Below are 15,621 nucleotides of genomic sequence, written 5' to 3'. Positions count from 1 at the left end.
ATATTCATTTTACTTTAAAAGATGACACAATGTAAAGTTGTCACCAACAGAAGGTTTTTTTATTCTGACAAGTTTGTGTTGCATATAGTGAGATTATGTTCAAAGCTGGAAAACATAAACGAATCTTTGGTTCAATCAGTTAACACCGTTCTGTGGAAATTATTGTATTTAAAAAAAAACAAGGAGGTTGACTCATAGCAGATGATTCACTTCCTGAGGGTAATATTCATGATGAGAAGGACCTTTTTTTAAAATCTAAAGTAACATAAATTGACCTTTTCAGGTCATTGGCCTCTTTGTAAGTCTAACCCCTATTTGCTAGATTGTAAACTGAAAATGAAAAAAACATGAGCAACTTTACCACTAAGCCCTTCCCGCAAAAATTATTTTTTCGTTTTTTTATCTCAACCAAACGTAGTTTTAAACATTTTTTGTGCTGCTAATAAACTAAGATTCCATGAAGGATCTACGTCTATGAACCACTTGTCTATATAAAAAAAAACTACATACAGGATTATTATCCTAAAAATTGAAACTGATTACTGTGTGGGACATTTGCAGATTGTTGCTGAGAAATTTCAGTGTCTTAACCACAAGGTTCAAAAGTAGAAACTTTTGTGCTGAATAGTTTTCAAATATTTAATATTTCTGCTAAGGCTAGTAGACTAAGTTGGTTCTCTATAATTAACTTGTTGACTAAGAGGGACTTTGAGGAAATGGATCTAATGTTTAATAAACCACATTTAAAGACGTCATGGTTCTGCTTCTTGCTTTTGAGAGGACTGGTGTCTGTCACTTTTAGGTTTCTGTGGTTCACTTGCCTTTCAGCACATAAGCGAAAGCTAGGAATTGCTCGACTACCTCTTGTAGTCGAGCAAGTCCTAGCTTTAGGTTTTATCTGCTGCCTTGGGTTTTGCACCAGCGTCAAAGGAGGCTCATGCATGCACTGTGGTCCTGCACGTCTGTCCAGGCTCTCTGGCAACAGGTGTGTGCAGATCTATCAGTCTGGCTCAAGGTTTCAATCACGGCTTCACCGTCACTTTGTGTGCTTGGTGACATGAGTGCCATCGATATAGAAGGAGGATTATTATCTATCATTTTCAGAACTCTATGTATTGCTAAAAAACAATTTTAATAAATTGGAAAAACAATAAAAATATAAATATAAGTCTACACAGAAATCTGCTGTTTAAACATATCAGCTTGGAAAAAACGTCAGCCCAAAGTTCAAGTAACTTTGGAAGAATTCAGTCTCTCTGGTCTCCCATAGCTAACTCTATGACTTAGAAGGTGGGGGGCCTGGTCGTCGCTGCTCCTTGTGTGTCTGCCTGTGCCCATGGGGGGCGGTGGGGACTCTGTTAGTCGGGGGGTCGGGTCCGGTGCCTGGGTGGGGCGGGCTGGGGTGCTGCGTTGTCTTCCAGGCTCGGGTGTGGGGAGGTGTGGTCCTTGCCCCTGAGCACTGGGCCTCGCCAAATTTCCAACTGTGGCTGAGCCTGGTCGGACCATGTTTACAACACTTCTTGGGGACATCTTCTTCCCCTGGGTATCCTCCTCCTGGGCGGGGACGGCTGGCCCCTGCGTTGCTCCTTCCTGGACCAACCGTGGGCCGGGTGGGTGGCTGCCTGGAGCGCGGGGCGGGTCTCCCTTGGGGGGTCCTGACTTGTACCTGGGGCTATGGATGCTCTTCTGGGGCGGGGTCCCCCTATGGGCCCTCCCGGTGCGGCACGGGGAGCTGGTCTCCTGGTTGGGCAGGAGCTTGCACTCTTTATCCTCCCATGCCTCCCTGCTCTCTGGCTTTTGGGGCCCCTGTGGTGGTCCTTCTGGCCCTGGCCTGGGTGGCAGATGTGATCACCCGGGGGCAGTTGTTCTCTACCTGCTACCCTCAGGCCGTTGGGGGGAGGGGGGGGGGTGTTCTAGCTGCTGTTGCGGCTGGGGTCTTGGTGTGGGGATGACTTGGCACTCTGCTTCCTTCTTTTTACATTCCATCATCCATTTTAGAAGAACATAAACACTCACTTGAGCACAGGTCTTAGCTCACCTTTGCACTAATAGTTTGCGGGATTGAATGAAATATTTCATACTAGTTGGTTTGAAGGCCTAAGTATGCGTTTGTGAACACTATCTGTATTGTGTACATGTTGACATGTGAATGTTTTTGGAGCCAACAGGTATGTTTGTGGCATTTGAGTGTGTGTGGACAGGCCCCGCCCTTATAGACTTGTATTACATCTGAACCTGACCGTATTGAAATACATCCAGCAACTTGTAGCTTTATGCTGCTTCATGGTTTTACCCCCCCCCCCTTTCTATAATCATCCTTCTATCCCCCCTCTCTAACATCCCTCTCTCTTATTCCCTTCTTTCCTTTTCCGTCCGGTCCAACACAAAAGATTTTCAAATATGATGAATATTAATACATTTTGGCCTTGATTGAAAAAGGGTTTATTCAGACATACCTCTGGTTTGTCAGAAGATTCATAACCCCTGTTGTTAAAGTAAAATAAAAACAGGACAACAAATTAAAAACAGGACAAGTTGATAAAAAAAAGGAGGCTCAGAGGAGAGTCTAACACTTCTGCTCTGTGACCTAGTATCATCTCTGGGTTGTCAGGCTCCACGACTAAGGCTAGCAGAAATGTTCCGAAGAGCGGCTCCGTCAAAGGTGGGATGGATGCCATCCCTCCACATGAGACCAGGCTTTCCCCAAAACGCGCTCCAACTGTCCGCAAAGCAAAAGCTGTTTTCTTGGCACCATGTGGCTAACCAGACAAATTTGAGCAGAAAACTAACATGGCAGATGATTTCAGAAAAAATGGAAACACAAGAAGCACAAGACTGGTGCATAGTCACGAAGCCAGCTTACGGCATGTATAGATATTGCATTAGAGTTGGTTGCTGCAAACACCCACCACTTTAAGAGACAGGCATGTGACTCATACCTGACTAGCATGAAGAATCTAAACAAAGACCTTCGTCAAAAGTCAAATGCATGAGTCATCTTAACCCGTCCAGTTCTGATGTGGGGTTGCCACATACCTCCAGATGTGTATAAAAATCGTTCTGTTTGGTTTGGTTTTTATTTTGGTCTCCGTGGCTCCACCTGCTGTGCACAGATGTAATTTTACTTACACTTGAAAGGTTTCAATGTGAGACAAATCTTTAAAAACATGACTGGATACGTCAATAACAATTACTTTGAATTATTTTCTACCCACAAGAACAAAAGTTAATTTTGTTTTCAGTTTGGGATACCTCTGGGTGCTCCTTTTTTCCAAATAGTTAAAAAGAAATTATAAATATATATTCATTTTAACTTTTTCTCTTTTTTGCTTTCACAGGTCACAGGGTACTATAAATCTCCTTTGTATATTCTAGACACATTTCAAAAAAACAAGGAAGGACCCGTGTTTTTATTGTTTATTAATGAGCTTATTAATTACGCAATTTCTGATTCTGAATTTATAAAATATGTGATTTGTCCATCCTGATCTACACAGTGCTAATAAAGAGGTGAAAAATACTTTTCATAACATTCTCTAGCAACTCTTTGATCTAAAACTTTTTTACATTTTTTTGCACCAACAAAAAGGAAACAGCAATCTTTGTGTAAAATCTGAGGTTTCTGTCTTCAGCCCACATAAAATACAAGACAGGTCCATAATCGGTGGAAGGTGAAAATCAACAGGAACCTCTATTTTAATGCAGTTTATGATCTTTGTTGTACTTTACCCCACTTTAGTTTCTATAACCATTTTTCGACAGTACAAATATTTGCACATATATACAGCTGCAGTCTTCTTCATGAAGTTGCACGCCTACAACTTCTCTCATCACTTGTTGCATATGTGATCTGTTATAAAAAAACGATGATCCTGTTTTGCTTATGAAATTTGTCACTAATTAATAAAACAAACATAACTCCTCATAACTATGAACATTTCAGTGCCTGGCAGCACAGAGACTACATTTGTTGGGTAAATAACCATTAAAAAGTTTTTTTTTATATATTTATTTGCTTAAATGTACATGATCTTAATATAAACATAAATGTAGCTGAATGGAGAACACTGATCCATCTTTTCCAGATCTCTGACGCTGAGTTCACCGTCTGTTTGAGGAAGAGGAAGGAGGAGTGGAAAAATGCGTGACAGCCTGGAGGACTCATGTTGGAGGCTGTGCAGCAGTTCCAGGTTACTTTTTAGTGAAGATGTTCTTTTTTGTAATCGTCTGCCATGTTTGTTTTCTGCTCACGGGTTTGATCTGCTGCACCAGAGACTCTGAAGGTACACTTTTAACTACTTTCTGTGTATTTTTGCAGGAGTACTTTAATGCATAGTTAAAAAATATAGAGGATAATGATGCAGATTTATGAGCAGTTGTATGCGTGATAACTAGTGAGAAATAATTTGCAGTTCAGCTACTTTTAAGTATTTTGTATGTTTTATGAATAAGTACAACACAGAGTTGAGGAAAAATAATTTAAATCTGGTTTAGCTTTGTGTGATTATGAAGCATCTTTTTTGAAGTTTTTATAGTATTTTTTGCTTCATAATCCATGTTCCTTGCTTAGATATTTGGAAATTATTGCAGTTTTGGCTGATACAGTTTCTAGTGTAGTACATTAGGTCTGTGTGGCTATTGAAAAAGCCTGTTTCCATGTGATAAAAGAGGAATGATTGATACAACAGGAAATAAAGGCTTCCTGTACAACATTATTGGTGCAACTGTTTTACAGTTAAATGCAGACTTATCTGTATTATTTAAGGATTATTCAGAGGCATGTATATTTATAAATTTATCCCAATTAGCCCTTAAAACCTCAGGAATGATGTTCCCAATCTGCAGCAGAGCTACACTTGGCTACATACATGTTTCTATCCTCTAGGTATCCACCTTTCAGTCCCTGAGGATCACCATGTCTGCCTGCCGTGTGAGCCCTCTAATAGTTCGGATGTGATCTGGACTCTTCGGAACAGGAGGGTCCTGGTGACCCGACAGGGAAACTACCAGACCAATCAGGACCACCAGCACTATGTTCTCAGCCGCAGTGACCTCTGCCTCCTTCAGCTCGACGACTCTGACGACGGAGAGTACCGCTGTAACCACCAGCTGGTAGCCGAGCTGCACGTGCTCATGGGTAAACCCGACATCTGCACTTTCTAAGCCATGCGAGCAACAACAAGCTGCTGTGTTGTGAAGGATTGGGGGTGGCACCTTCTATTAATCCAATCCATTGCATTCCTGCTCCTTCAGGTGATGGGTTTGCATCAAAGAAAAACATCTTCAAGTCTAGAACCGTGATTTCGGATGTGTCTGAGTTCTCTCACTACTTAGGGGTGTCCGAATCCACAATTCTAAAATCCAGTGCCCTTGAAATTTCCCAGAAGTCTCTGCAAAAAAAACAACGAGCATCAATGCTCAATAGATTGGTGAATATCGACCACAATGCATAATTGAAATGTATTTGATACATCACCCAGATCAGACGACAGTGGATTTATAAATAGTCTTCATAAAATGTAAAAAGGTTTTCACTTTAGCAAATGGGTGACGTCATATTTAAAGTAATGAAATTAATTTGTAGTAAAGGACTGACTTTTTTTAGATGTTCTTAAAAATCTAAAAAAAAAAAAAATAACATAAATAAATACATAAACTATCCACACCCATGTTGCTGTTTTTCCCTGTCAGGTCATGATTTTAGAGTGTCTGCTGGTTGGACACTCCTGCTCCCCTGCAGAGGCTCCTCCAAACCCAAACAGAGGTGGTTTCGACAGCGAGAAGGAGGGCGGCGGGAGGCCATCTTTACCCTCTTCAAGAACGGTACAGGGAAACCGGAAGCGAAGGAAAACAGTCGCCTCAGCTACGGTAACGATGCCCTGCAGATCCAGGACCTGCAGCCAGAGGACGCTGGAGAGTATCTGTGCAACGGCATCCTGCAGGCAAAAGTCAGCGTCCTCTCAGGTATTCACTCTGAAATACTCGATTACTCCATGCAGGACTGCCAATTTACTGTCAAACTATTTAAACCACTTGTTAAAAAAGTTAATATTTATGAATAAAATCAACAAAACTGGATACACAAAGCCATTTCATTATATTTCTTTGTAAATTGAACTTTTTAAGAGGGCCATTTTTGTTAAATATAGTAATTATTTGCAAACTCATGTTAGTTTTAACTTGAAAAGCACTTTTGGATGCAAGTATACGGCCAAGTTGGTCTGACTACTATAAAAAAACTGCTTGGATGAGCAGATCAACCTATTAAATTGTATTTGGAATGAATAACAGAATCCTGTGTTAAAATGACCTGGAAGTCTTTGAAGCCTCACAAACATTTGACTGAAGTGACCAAAAAAACTACAAATGATTTTTAAATGATTAAAATTATTAAGTAAAATGGGAGTAATTTTAATTTTCGCACTGATACCTCTCCATTGGATTACAAACCAGTGCCCCCAGAGCCAACAAGCATCCCATCATCCTCCAGCACGTCTCCACAGTCTGCTGTCGCGATCACAGGTACTTTCTTCTAATCACAAAAAAAAACATTAAAACTATTTCATTATTTAAAAAAGAACTTTAGAGGGAAAGAATGTAATTGGACAACTTGCAGAATTGTCCATCTGAGGAACTTCTTCAGTCTAAGAATTTCTTTTTGCATGAGAAACAGAGCATTTCATTGGAAGAAAAAGCTCAAAATATTGCAAAATTTTGCTAACATAAAATGGAATAATGTGCATTTAAAAATTTCTGCTTAACTGTTGATTAAACGCGTTTTGTTGTTTGCTAGAAGTGGTTGACTTAAAGAAGAAGAGAAATCCTGAGAAAGGTGCGTCTGCTTCTCTCTGCAACCCTCATCCAAGGACTGATGATGCGTTTCCTAATCCAGTGTTCTGTCTCCGTTCTCGCTCAGTTCTGTTGACGGCGGCTGTGGTTGGTTTGGCGTTAATCGTCGTCCTCATGGTTGTGGTTTGTGTTTTACTGACCAGCATAAAGTGCAGGAGAAAGAAAAAGAAGAGCAGACTCGCAGGTAAAACACTGAATGAAACTTCCAAATTAAAAAAGAGCAAGCTTTTTTTATTAAAAGTATTTAATTTTTTGTGTTTTTATAAAATACTTTGGCAAGCCGTAATGTACCATTTAACAAGTCTGACTTTTTTACTGAAACAAAAAACATGAACTGTCAATATAAAATGAAATCCTAAAGAGGTATGAATTAAAAGCCGAAATGATTGTTATAAACATAATTATTCCAATTTCTTTGTAGCTATGAAATCCTCTAAAATTAGTTATAAATGTTTTCTTCCAAAGATTTATTACTTTGTTATTGAAAGATTTTTGCAGTAATTTTTTTTAAATGTTATTAAAAATTGTAAGGAAAATTAACTGTCATTCTCTTGCTTGCAGAAGTTCGATTGTCAAATGTATGTATAGAAAGCCAGTATTGATGCTCTTAAAAGGTCCCATAGGGGAAAAAAGACATTTTGTGTGTAATTTTCCATCTTTTATCCGCAGCCACACAGGAACTCCACGACACAGAGCTGCAGCTGTGGAGCACATCCAGCGCTCCCACTGGTATCAAGAAAGTCCTTTTGAACTTTCTAGTCCCATTTTAGGACAGATTGAACTTTATCTCAGTTTGTTTCTTTATAGAAACTATGGAACTGGATAGTTGCTCCCTGCCTGAAGAAGATATTCACTACGCTTCTCTGGGACGACCGACCTGGAGGGAGAGACCCGTCTGGACCCCAACGAACCAGAGCCAAGTGATCTACTCCTCCATCATCACCAGACCTGCAGCTGAAGACTGAACCCAGATCAGTTCTACTTCATTTTACTTCATTTTACTCTTTCACACTGATTTTGGAGCTTTTAAATTGTTTTTATCCCAAAGCTGGCATAAAAAGGGATTGGTCCGTGCTGTATTTTTTTCATTTAACATAAAGCAAAACTTATATATTCTAACCATCTACTCTGTGAGAGATATTCTCATGTAAATAAAACAGGAAAGCAAAGTGAGAAAGAGAAGAATCCCTTCTTTTTTTATGCATTTGTGTTTCTAACGCAAACTTTTGTCAAAAAAATCTAGACAACAAAACAAAGAAAAGAATTTTAACCATGAGAACAGACACAAAAGTTGAAAGTTATTCTACAAGGAAAGTGATGCTTTGCAGGATTAGGTTGTATTTTTCTTTCTGTGGTCACATTATTCTTAATTCAACTAAAAATTATTTAAGAACCAAACATATAATGTGTAGCATAATGCATGTAAAAACCATCATATCGAATTCAAACAAACCTCTGTACAAAAAAAGAAACACTGCATGAAATACCTTTGGTGTTTTTTTCCTGCAAAATTACATAAAATAAATAATATGCAAATTAGTAAAATAAGTTATGGAAATATAATATTAATTAAAAGTGTGAATTAAAGGTAGGACAAAATAAATAAAAAACAAACAAAAGTAAGAAATCTTGATTATAATCATTTTAATAGAAAAGTTTAAAAGAAAGTTGACATCGTATTAAAAAAACTCGTTTATGTGAAAATATATGGAGGCCCTAAAGGGACATTGAAGAAAAAAAATCAAAGAAAAAAAATGTAAGTAAAAAAAAGTGGAAAAAAATTCAAAGTAAAAAAAAGAAGAAGGAAGAAGAAATAACACATTACTAAATGGTGAGCACAACAAAAATTGAAGAAAAGAAAAATCTAAGTTAAAAAAAACTTTTTTCCCCCCTTTTACTTCAAGTCTTTTATCTTCTTCAATGTCTCTTTAGGGGCTCCGTAAAAAAAAAAAAACTTTCTTTATGCCAACATTTTTAACTTTAACATTCTTTTGTTAAGCAGCTGGGATCATGGTTGAACCAAAATAGCAGAGTATCTGTAGTTATGACAGTAAAAAAAACACACTTTTTTCAAATCCTGCAAAGTTATGTCATAACTAATGCAAAGGAAGCTCACTAGCATGTGTGGAAATATTTTCATTAAAAAAAGGATAAAAACTGTTTTTACAAGTTTGTTAAAAAAAAAAAAAAAGTGGTAATACAGCAAATGTACAAATACAGCCACTCTGACATTCAAAACAAATACTGAGTGGAGCCCCATAACCTCCACTCAGTATTTCAACATATTTTAAAAGTGACAGTAATACAAAAACGTCATTATGATAACATTGCATACATTCCTTCAGGTCTAAATGTTAATTTGTTAATACAAATCTCTGCAAACAATCTTTGATCATATAGTTTTCATGATATAATATTGCAATGAAAAGTATAAAGCAGAACTTAAAGGTAGACATCTGTTTAAGTCCAACTATCCACTGAGCTGTGCAGAACTGACTGTGGCAGAGAGAAAAAGGAGCAATTTATCGATGGTTTTGTGGACCGCTGACGTTGTTTTTGTGGCTCACAGTAGAATACGTCACAAGCTCCTCCCTGTCTGTGCGGCGAGGTTTTCCTACATGCTTCAGACTGGAATAATGCAGAGATTCCTCCTATACAGAAAAAAAAAATCCCACATCTGATTACAAAGAAAGATAGCATGACATTTGTTTCAAAGACACAACAATCTCACTTTTTTTTTATTCTTATCATTCCAATCTACATTTAACAAACTGAATTTCCAAGCACTGGTTAAGTTGTAATGACAAGTTTGAACTGAAAAGTACATATAATCGTATATCTACACATGTTTTTTAGGTTTGCATAAAGTCAAACATTAAATTATAAAAAATAAAAGATTGGATCAAATTTATACCACAGTTTTTTTTGTGGATGTGAAAATGAAAATGCAATCCTCATTTTGCATTATTTGAGTCAAATGCTGCAGTTACATTGTTAAAATGAAAAAGCATTTCTGTTAATCCATTTTAATTGTCTAATTAGATATTTCTAATTGAATTTTGCTGCACATTTACTAGAGAACTTTTTGAAAATGAAAATGAAATTAATTAAGTGACAGAATGAGCAGATTGATTTTTCATTTTATCTTTGAGTCAACGAACGTAGCTTTATCGTGAAAATGAAAAAGTATTTCCGGTAGAGACTTTTATTTTGAAATATCAGGCATATATGGTTCCATAAACACAACAAGGCATTTCCAAGTGAGTCAGATCGAACAGTACTGACCTTTGTTACGGGCAGCCTGTTGTTCCATTGATGTAAATCACAGCAGCAAACAGGTTTTCCTGAAACGAGAGAGAAAGGTTACATACCAAACTTTGAATACAATAAAACTTTATTGACCTCACAAGGAGGAAAACAGTAGATAGATAATAAATAACACTAAAACTACACTTAAAAATGCATAACAATGCTAATTATTGTGGTACTCTAACATTTGTGGTTTTTAAACCTGTGCCAGAGCGCGTAAGCAAAATCAATTAAAAAGGCTTTCAAAGAGTAAAAAACTGTAATATATATATATATATATATATATATATATATATATATATATATATATATATATATATATATATATATATATATATATATATATATATATATATATATATATAAAATAAACAAAATCGGTTTGTCATGTGCTGCAAAAACAGCCACCTAGAAATATTACAAAATAGAAAATCTATTACTAAAATCAAAATAAATCTGCCAACAGGGTAAGAAAAAATGATCTTACCAAGAAGTTTCACTTTAAGAAAATATCCACTAACTTGTTTTTTTCAAGATACTTTTGCTGTTGAAAAACTTTCTTGATAAGATTATTTTTTTCTGACAGGACGGAAAATAAGGCAATATTTCTCAAAACTCGATAAGTCAAAGAGTCTTTTTGCTTTATGCTGAGATTCTCCAGTGACCCAGACACTAACTGGTTAATGAAAAGGCAAGAAAGCAAAAGTGAAAGTGCTGTGAGGAGATTATCGGAAGCCTGTTCAGCCCTACAGCAGTGTTGTTTTCTCAACAGTAATAGTGGTTTTACTTCTCTAACAGTGTTGTTTTCTCAACACTGCTGAGAAAACCGAGCAAAAACAGCAGCTCTGCTTCTTCTGGAAGGAGCTGAACTCCTTGCCTCAGCATGCCGGACCCTAAGCTGTGTCTGGAGGCTCTGGAGGCTCTCTCTGGCTGTCAGATCCAGTCCACAACCGGCGCCTCGCAGATGACGCCGCAGGACTTTGTCAACATTGTGGCTCTCAGGGAGTTTTACAAGCAGGCTGGATTTAAGGAACTGGAGTATGAAAGCATAGGAACCTTATCCCTGCAGGACTTCGATGATCGAGACCTTTACAGCTCCCCTCCGGCTTTATGTCAGGGACCCGAAGCCAGCCTGAAACCCGTAGTCAAAATAAATCTGCAGAACTTCTTCCATCCGGAGTTTGACTTTGACTTTACCCATGTGAAGGTAAGCAGACGGGAAGTTATGTATGCTTTTGTCAAAATTCTCAGAATGAGCTTGTTCGCACTTTGTGGCTCTGTGTCACACCCTGTTGTCTTGTAACCGAGAAAAGCAGGTCAGGTTGCATAATGTGTAGACACAATATCTTAAAAAAGAGCTGGATTGGCAAAATTAGGAGTTTAAATCAATGAGAACACAAACTGTTTTTTTTTTCAGACCTTTTCTTTCCAAAACCAGTGCAGAGACTTTAATCCACGGGTCTCAAAGTCCAGGCCTAGAGCGCCGGTGTCCTCCATGTTTTCCAACTAACCTGCCATTGAAGCTCCTTATTGGCTAAACACACCTGATCCAGGTCATCAGCAGCAGAGGAAGCGAGATTTTTTAGAAAACCAGCAGTATTCCAGCCCTCGAGGCCTGGAAGTGAGACCCCTGCTTAATCCATGCTTTGATCACTTTTAGCCTCGACTATTGTAATGCTCTAGTGCTGCCATCTATGGGATAAAGCTAAACCCATGCAAGAGAGGCCAGAGTCCAGGAATTTTCCACTTAATGCATTTTAACTGTCAAGCAGAGTCAATACATTACATTGACTTGGGACTTTTGCACATAATCATAGCTTTTCCCTTGAAGACAATAGAACATATACAATTTTTATTTTGAAAAGTTGTGGACTTGGGCCCCTTTTGAACTAACCAATTCAAATAAAGTGATTGATTGATATCAAGTAAACGCTTTCCCTCTTCTGCATTTGCCAACACTCAGGATGGCGATAAGAAGTTCCTGCGTGGGAATGAGGAGTACATCCGCCCCTGTGGGTGGGACCGCGCCGCCCTGCGAGTCGCGCAGCAGTACGACGGCGGCGATCAGTGGCTCGGGACGGGGACGAGTGCCTGGCCCGTCTCCTACCACGGACAGGGCATGGACGGCTCGCTCGGCATCATCCTGACCCGTGAGGGGAAACCGGACGACGCCCCACAGTTCCTGGAAGCTTGTGCCGCGTCCCTGATCAGAGATGAGACGAGGGGAAGAGGGGTGTACTCCACGCCTGACATCAAGCTGGCTGAGCAGTACTGCAAGCAGTTCACATCCAAGGTGGACGGGAGGCGGTACAAAGTGCTTCTGCAGAACCGCATCAACCCACAGAGCAGGAAGCCGTGCAACAGGGAAGGTCTCTGGTTGGTGTACATCCCCGAAAACAGCACTGACGTCAAGACAAAAGCCATCGTGCAAGAGTCCCTTCGTCCATACGGGCTGCTGCTGAAGCTGGCATGAGCCAAAGTAAAAATCTTCACGCCGCTCTGATGCTTCAGAAGGATTCCACCTCAACATCACAGTGACATCATGACCTTTTAACCCAGGTGGGGTAGAACAGGGGAAAAACTTTAAAGCTGTAAACACTGTCTTCCAACCCTTTGAAGCTATAGCCGACATTAATGTTTGAATCTGTCCACAAACTGCAGTACTACCACGAAAACTACTGTGACTTTTTCCTTTGGGGATGTACAAATACTTCATCAAGGTGATTGAACTGTAATATATTACATTTTCAGCTAAGTGACGAGTGGAGATAAAGGATTAAAACAATGTTCTTCTTGATGTGAGGGTCATCAGAAGTGAAAACTGCCACAAACTGGATTAAATTCATCGCTTACTGACACTGGAAATGTTTGTTTTAGATTTACAGCTCTGTATTCTTTAGATCATTTCTAATTTTCCGTTATTTCAAAAATGTGTTTTGCGTAAAATCTCATTTTATTTTTCCGACTTAAAAAGGATGAATCGATCATTTCTAGTTTTTATGTTACGGGAAAAAAAGTGCACAGAACACATAGTCCTCTTATTTACCTTTGAAATATATTATGTGGCATTTATAAATTCTTTTGCCCATTAAACATGACAATAAAAAAGTACCTTCTATTGCTAATCTGAATAAAATAATGTCCAATTTTGAGTTCTGCATATTTTAGTTCACCACTTAGCAGCAATAATTGAAAAGTGGTTGAAGAAATCCTGTTTATTGGTTAAATTGAAAAAAAAGTCATCCTTCTGAGTGCTGTTAATAAAAATTCACCTCAAAGCGTCAGTTCTGCCGATAAACTCTTCCGTGTGTTGCAGGTAAACAAAGGGTTAATTGCTTTTAGCTGAAACAAATGAGGAAATAACTGTAGGTGCGTTGTTACCTGAACTCAGGCAGAATCCAACCAGGACTACAAAGCAGAGGAAAACTAAAGCTGTGAGCACCCAAACTCCCAGAGTCCAACATGGCTGGGCCCGGTCCCTGATTGGCTTCTTCCCATCAGCTCCTAAAAACAACAACAAACAAAGTAAATTAGTCCTCTATACAAGTTTAAAGTTTCCTCAGTGGCAATTTTTAACTTGAAAAACATCTGTGGAATTTTTTACATTGTTATTAAAGTAATATTTTCCTTCAGAATAAAACAATGCAGTGAAGAGAAACTTTTCCCCCCCTGTTCCTATCTCAGAGTAAATTTCACATCATTGTTCTAAATTATTCTCTATTTGTTTGGGCAGCTTTTTGGATGTATCCGATTAAAAAATAACAGTTGATTGAGTGTGTTCAGCTAATGAGAACTTTGACTTTGAGTCAAGCTGAAGGTTTTTGTGGAGACACATCAGACCAGACAACATTTTTCCATCTTCTATTGTTCAGTTTTGGTGAGTCTGTGTGAATTTTAGCCTCGGTTTCCTGTTCTTAGATGGGTGGTCTTCTGTCGTCCATCTGCCTCCAGTTTGGACATGTTGTTGCGTTCATAGATACTCTTCTGCAGACCTCGGTTTTAACCACAGGTTCTTTGAGTTCCTGTTGTCTTTCTATCAGCTGGAACCAGTCCGGCCGTTGTCCTCTGACCTCAACAAGACATTTCCACCCACAGAACTGCCGCTCACTGGATATTTTCTCTTTTATGGACCATTCTCTCAGTAAGCCCTAAAGATGGTTGTGGGTGAAAATTCCAGTAGATCAGCAGTTTCTGAAATCCTCAGAGCAGCTTGTCTGGTACCAACAACCACATTCAAAGTCACTTCAATCAGCTTTCTTCCTCGTTCTGATGCTCTGTTTGAAACTGCAGCAGATCGTCTGGACCATGCCTACAAGCCTACATGCATTGAGTTGCTGCCATGTGATTGGCTGATTAGAAAATTGGGCTAACGAGCACCTGGACAGGTGGACTTAAAGTGGTCATGAGTGCAGTTTCGCCTCAAAAGTTTGAGTCTTTTTTGATGTGCTAAGTTCCTAAATTTAAGTTTGTTCCTCTTTCCAGGCGTTTCCAATCGCTTAAAGATCCCCTTTTACTAAATGTTGGACGCAAAAATATACATATACATACCACTCATTGTGAGCTGGATTCCTCCATTTACATGCTCACTTGCTTCGAGGCGCCTGGCACAGAAATACAGCCCAGCATCCTCCTCCTGCACCTCATTGATCTCCAGGCTGACCTGGCCGCTCTCCACGGCTCCTGCCCAGCCTAGGCGTTTGTTTCCAGAGTGGACGTCTGCTGTGTCTCCACCTGAGAGTTTACTGGATCTCTGGGTGAGCAGAGGCAGCAGCTGCTCGGAGCGCAGCAGGTACCAGGTGACCTCTCCGCTGGAAGACAGGTTGCAGCTCAGAGAAACATTCTGGCCCTTCTGGATCACCAGAACGGAGCTGGGACCAGGTGAGGAGGAGGAGGAGGATGGGCAGCATCCTGCAGCATCTGAAGAGCAGACAAACTGGAGCATTGACAACAAAGACAGACTAACTTCAATTCTTCTAACGTGTTTGATGGCATCTTTAAATGTAAACAATCAGAAAATAAAGAGCTTACACAGGAGAAAAACAACCCAAAGCAGAGGAGCCATGATGACTTCTGGAGATGTTCTGTCCTCTCACACGTTTGCAGAAGACTGACTCTGCTGGCAGTTGGTTTCATGTTGAGGTGCTGGGGGGGTGTCGGAAAATGCGTTTTTGCGCAAAACTAGGAAATTTCCACATCCTCCAGTCTGCTGCGTGCGTCTGCTTCACTAAGGTTTCGTTTCTGCGGTGGATAACCCAGGTTTGAAACCACCGCTTTCCAACAAAGAACAATAATAAATCACGTTCCCTTTACTGCACTTTTTATGTTAATAAACCTATTACCTCGTTAAACCTATTTGCTTTTCTCCATGTAGCCATTACTGTTGTTCAAAGTGCATATTTACAATGGAATATTCCCAATTAATGTTGAAATGAATTAATAATATTAATAATACTAACACAAATC

The 15,621-nt window shown here is 39.2% G+C and overlaps 3 protein-coding genes across 6 annotated transcripts in view; 2 read left to right on the top strand and 1 right to left on the bottom strand.

Moving 5' to 3' along the window:
- The window catches only part of LOC105355020 (uncharacterized), a 109,043-nt gene extending 101,009 nt beyond the window's left edge, over positions 1–8,034 (top strand). Inside the window, exons 9-16 of one of the 2 annotated variants that reach the window (XM_078955091.1) lie at positions 4,086–4,190; positions 4,977–5,137; positions 5,692–5,964; positions 6,454–6,522; positions 6,794–6,832; positions 6,917–7,033; positions 7,519–7,578; positions 7,657–8,034. In XM_078955091.1, coding sequence (XP_078811217.1) covers positions 4,141–4,190; positions 4,977–5,137; positions 5,692–5,964; positions 6,454–6,522; positions 6,794–6,832; positions 6,917–7,033; positions 7,519–7,578; positions 7,657–7,814 — 927 coding nt within the window. In that variant the 5' untranslated portion in view covers positions 4,086–4,140 and the 3' untranslated portion in view covers positions 7,815–8,034. Of the gene's footprint in view, positions 1–1,405; positions 4,284–4,885; positions 5,138–5,691; positions 5,965–6,453; positions 6,523–6,793; positions 6,833–6,916; positions 7,034–7,518; positions 7,579–7,656 lie in introns of those variants that run through there. The other variant, XM_011480683.4, reaches the window with a different exon arrangement.
- Positions 8,035–8,476: 442 nt separating this feature from the next.
- Positions 8,477–15,573, bottom strand: LOC105355022 (uncharacterized). 3 transcript variants are annotated; one of them, XR_013658941.1, is made up of 5 exons: positions 15,187–15,573; positions 14,707–15,075; positions 11,215–13,662; positions 10,135–10,193; positions 8,477–9,500 (listed from the first exon to the last, which is right to left on the bottom strand). XR_013658941.1 is itself a non-coding variant. In XM_011480684.4 (5 exons), the coding sequence occupies exons 1-5, from the start codon at positions 15,218–15,220 to the stop codon at positions 9,372–9,374; spliced, it is 714 nt and encodes a 237-aa protein (XP_011478986.1). In that variant the 5' UTR covers positions 15,221–15,399; the 3' UTR covers positions 8,477–9,371. The 3 variants fall into 3 exon arrangements, 1 of the variants encoding a protein (XP_011478986.1); XR_013658942.1 differs by having other exon boundaries at positions 11,578–13,662; positions 15,187–15,390; XM_011480684.4 differs by having other exon boundaries at positions 13,540–13,662; positions 15,187–15,399.
- Positions 10,538–13,442, top strand: LOC101155700 (uncharacterized). Its single transcript, XM_004073909.5, has 2 exons — positions 10,538–11,365; positions 12,122–13,442. Exons 1-2 carry the CDS (start codon positions 11,042–11,044, stop codon positions 12,629–12,631), a joined length of 834 nt encoding a protein of 277 aa, XP_004073957.1. The 5' UTR covers positions 10,538–11,041; the 3' UTR covers positions 12,632–13,442.
- Positions 15,574–15,621: the final 48 nt, after the last annotated feature.

The sequence above is a fragment of the Oryzias latipes genome, chromosome 11, assembly GCF_053564925.1.
Source record: "Oryzias latipes strain Hd-rR chromosome 11, Olatipes_Hd-rR_3.1".
NCBI lineage: Eukaryota > Metazoa > Chordata > Actinopteri > Beloniformes > Adrianichthyidae > Oryzias > Oryzias latipes.
This window is presented reverse-complemented; position numbering and strand designations above follow the sequence as displayed.

Coding starts and splice junctions, on each gene's coding strand:
- LOC101155700 (XM_004073909.5), top strand. CDS start 11,042: ATGCCGGACCCTAAGCTGTGTCTGGAGGCTCTGGAGGCTCTCTCTGGC. Junction 11,366..12,121: donor TTGACTTTACCCATGTGAAG/GTAAGCAGACGG, acceptor GCCAACACTCAG/GATGGCGATAAGAAGTTCCT.
- LOC105355022 (XM_011480684.4), bottom strand. CDS start 15,220: ATGGCTCCTCTGCTTTGGGTTGTTTTTCTCCTGT. Junction 15,076..15,186: donor TTGGGTTGTTTTTCTCCTGT/GTAAGCTCTTTA, acceptor TCTGCTCTTCAG/ATGCTGCAGGATGCTGCCCA. Junction 10,194..13,539: donor TGGATTCTGCCTGAGTTCAG/GTAACAACGCAC, acceptor CTCTCGTTTCAG/GAAAACCTGTTTGCTGCTGT.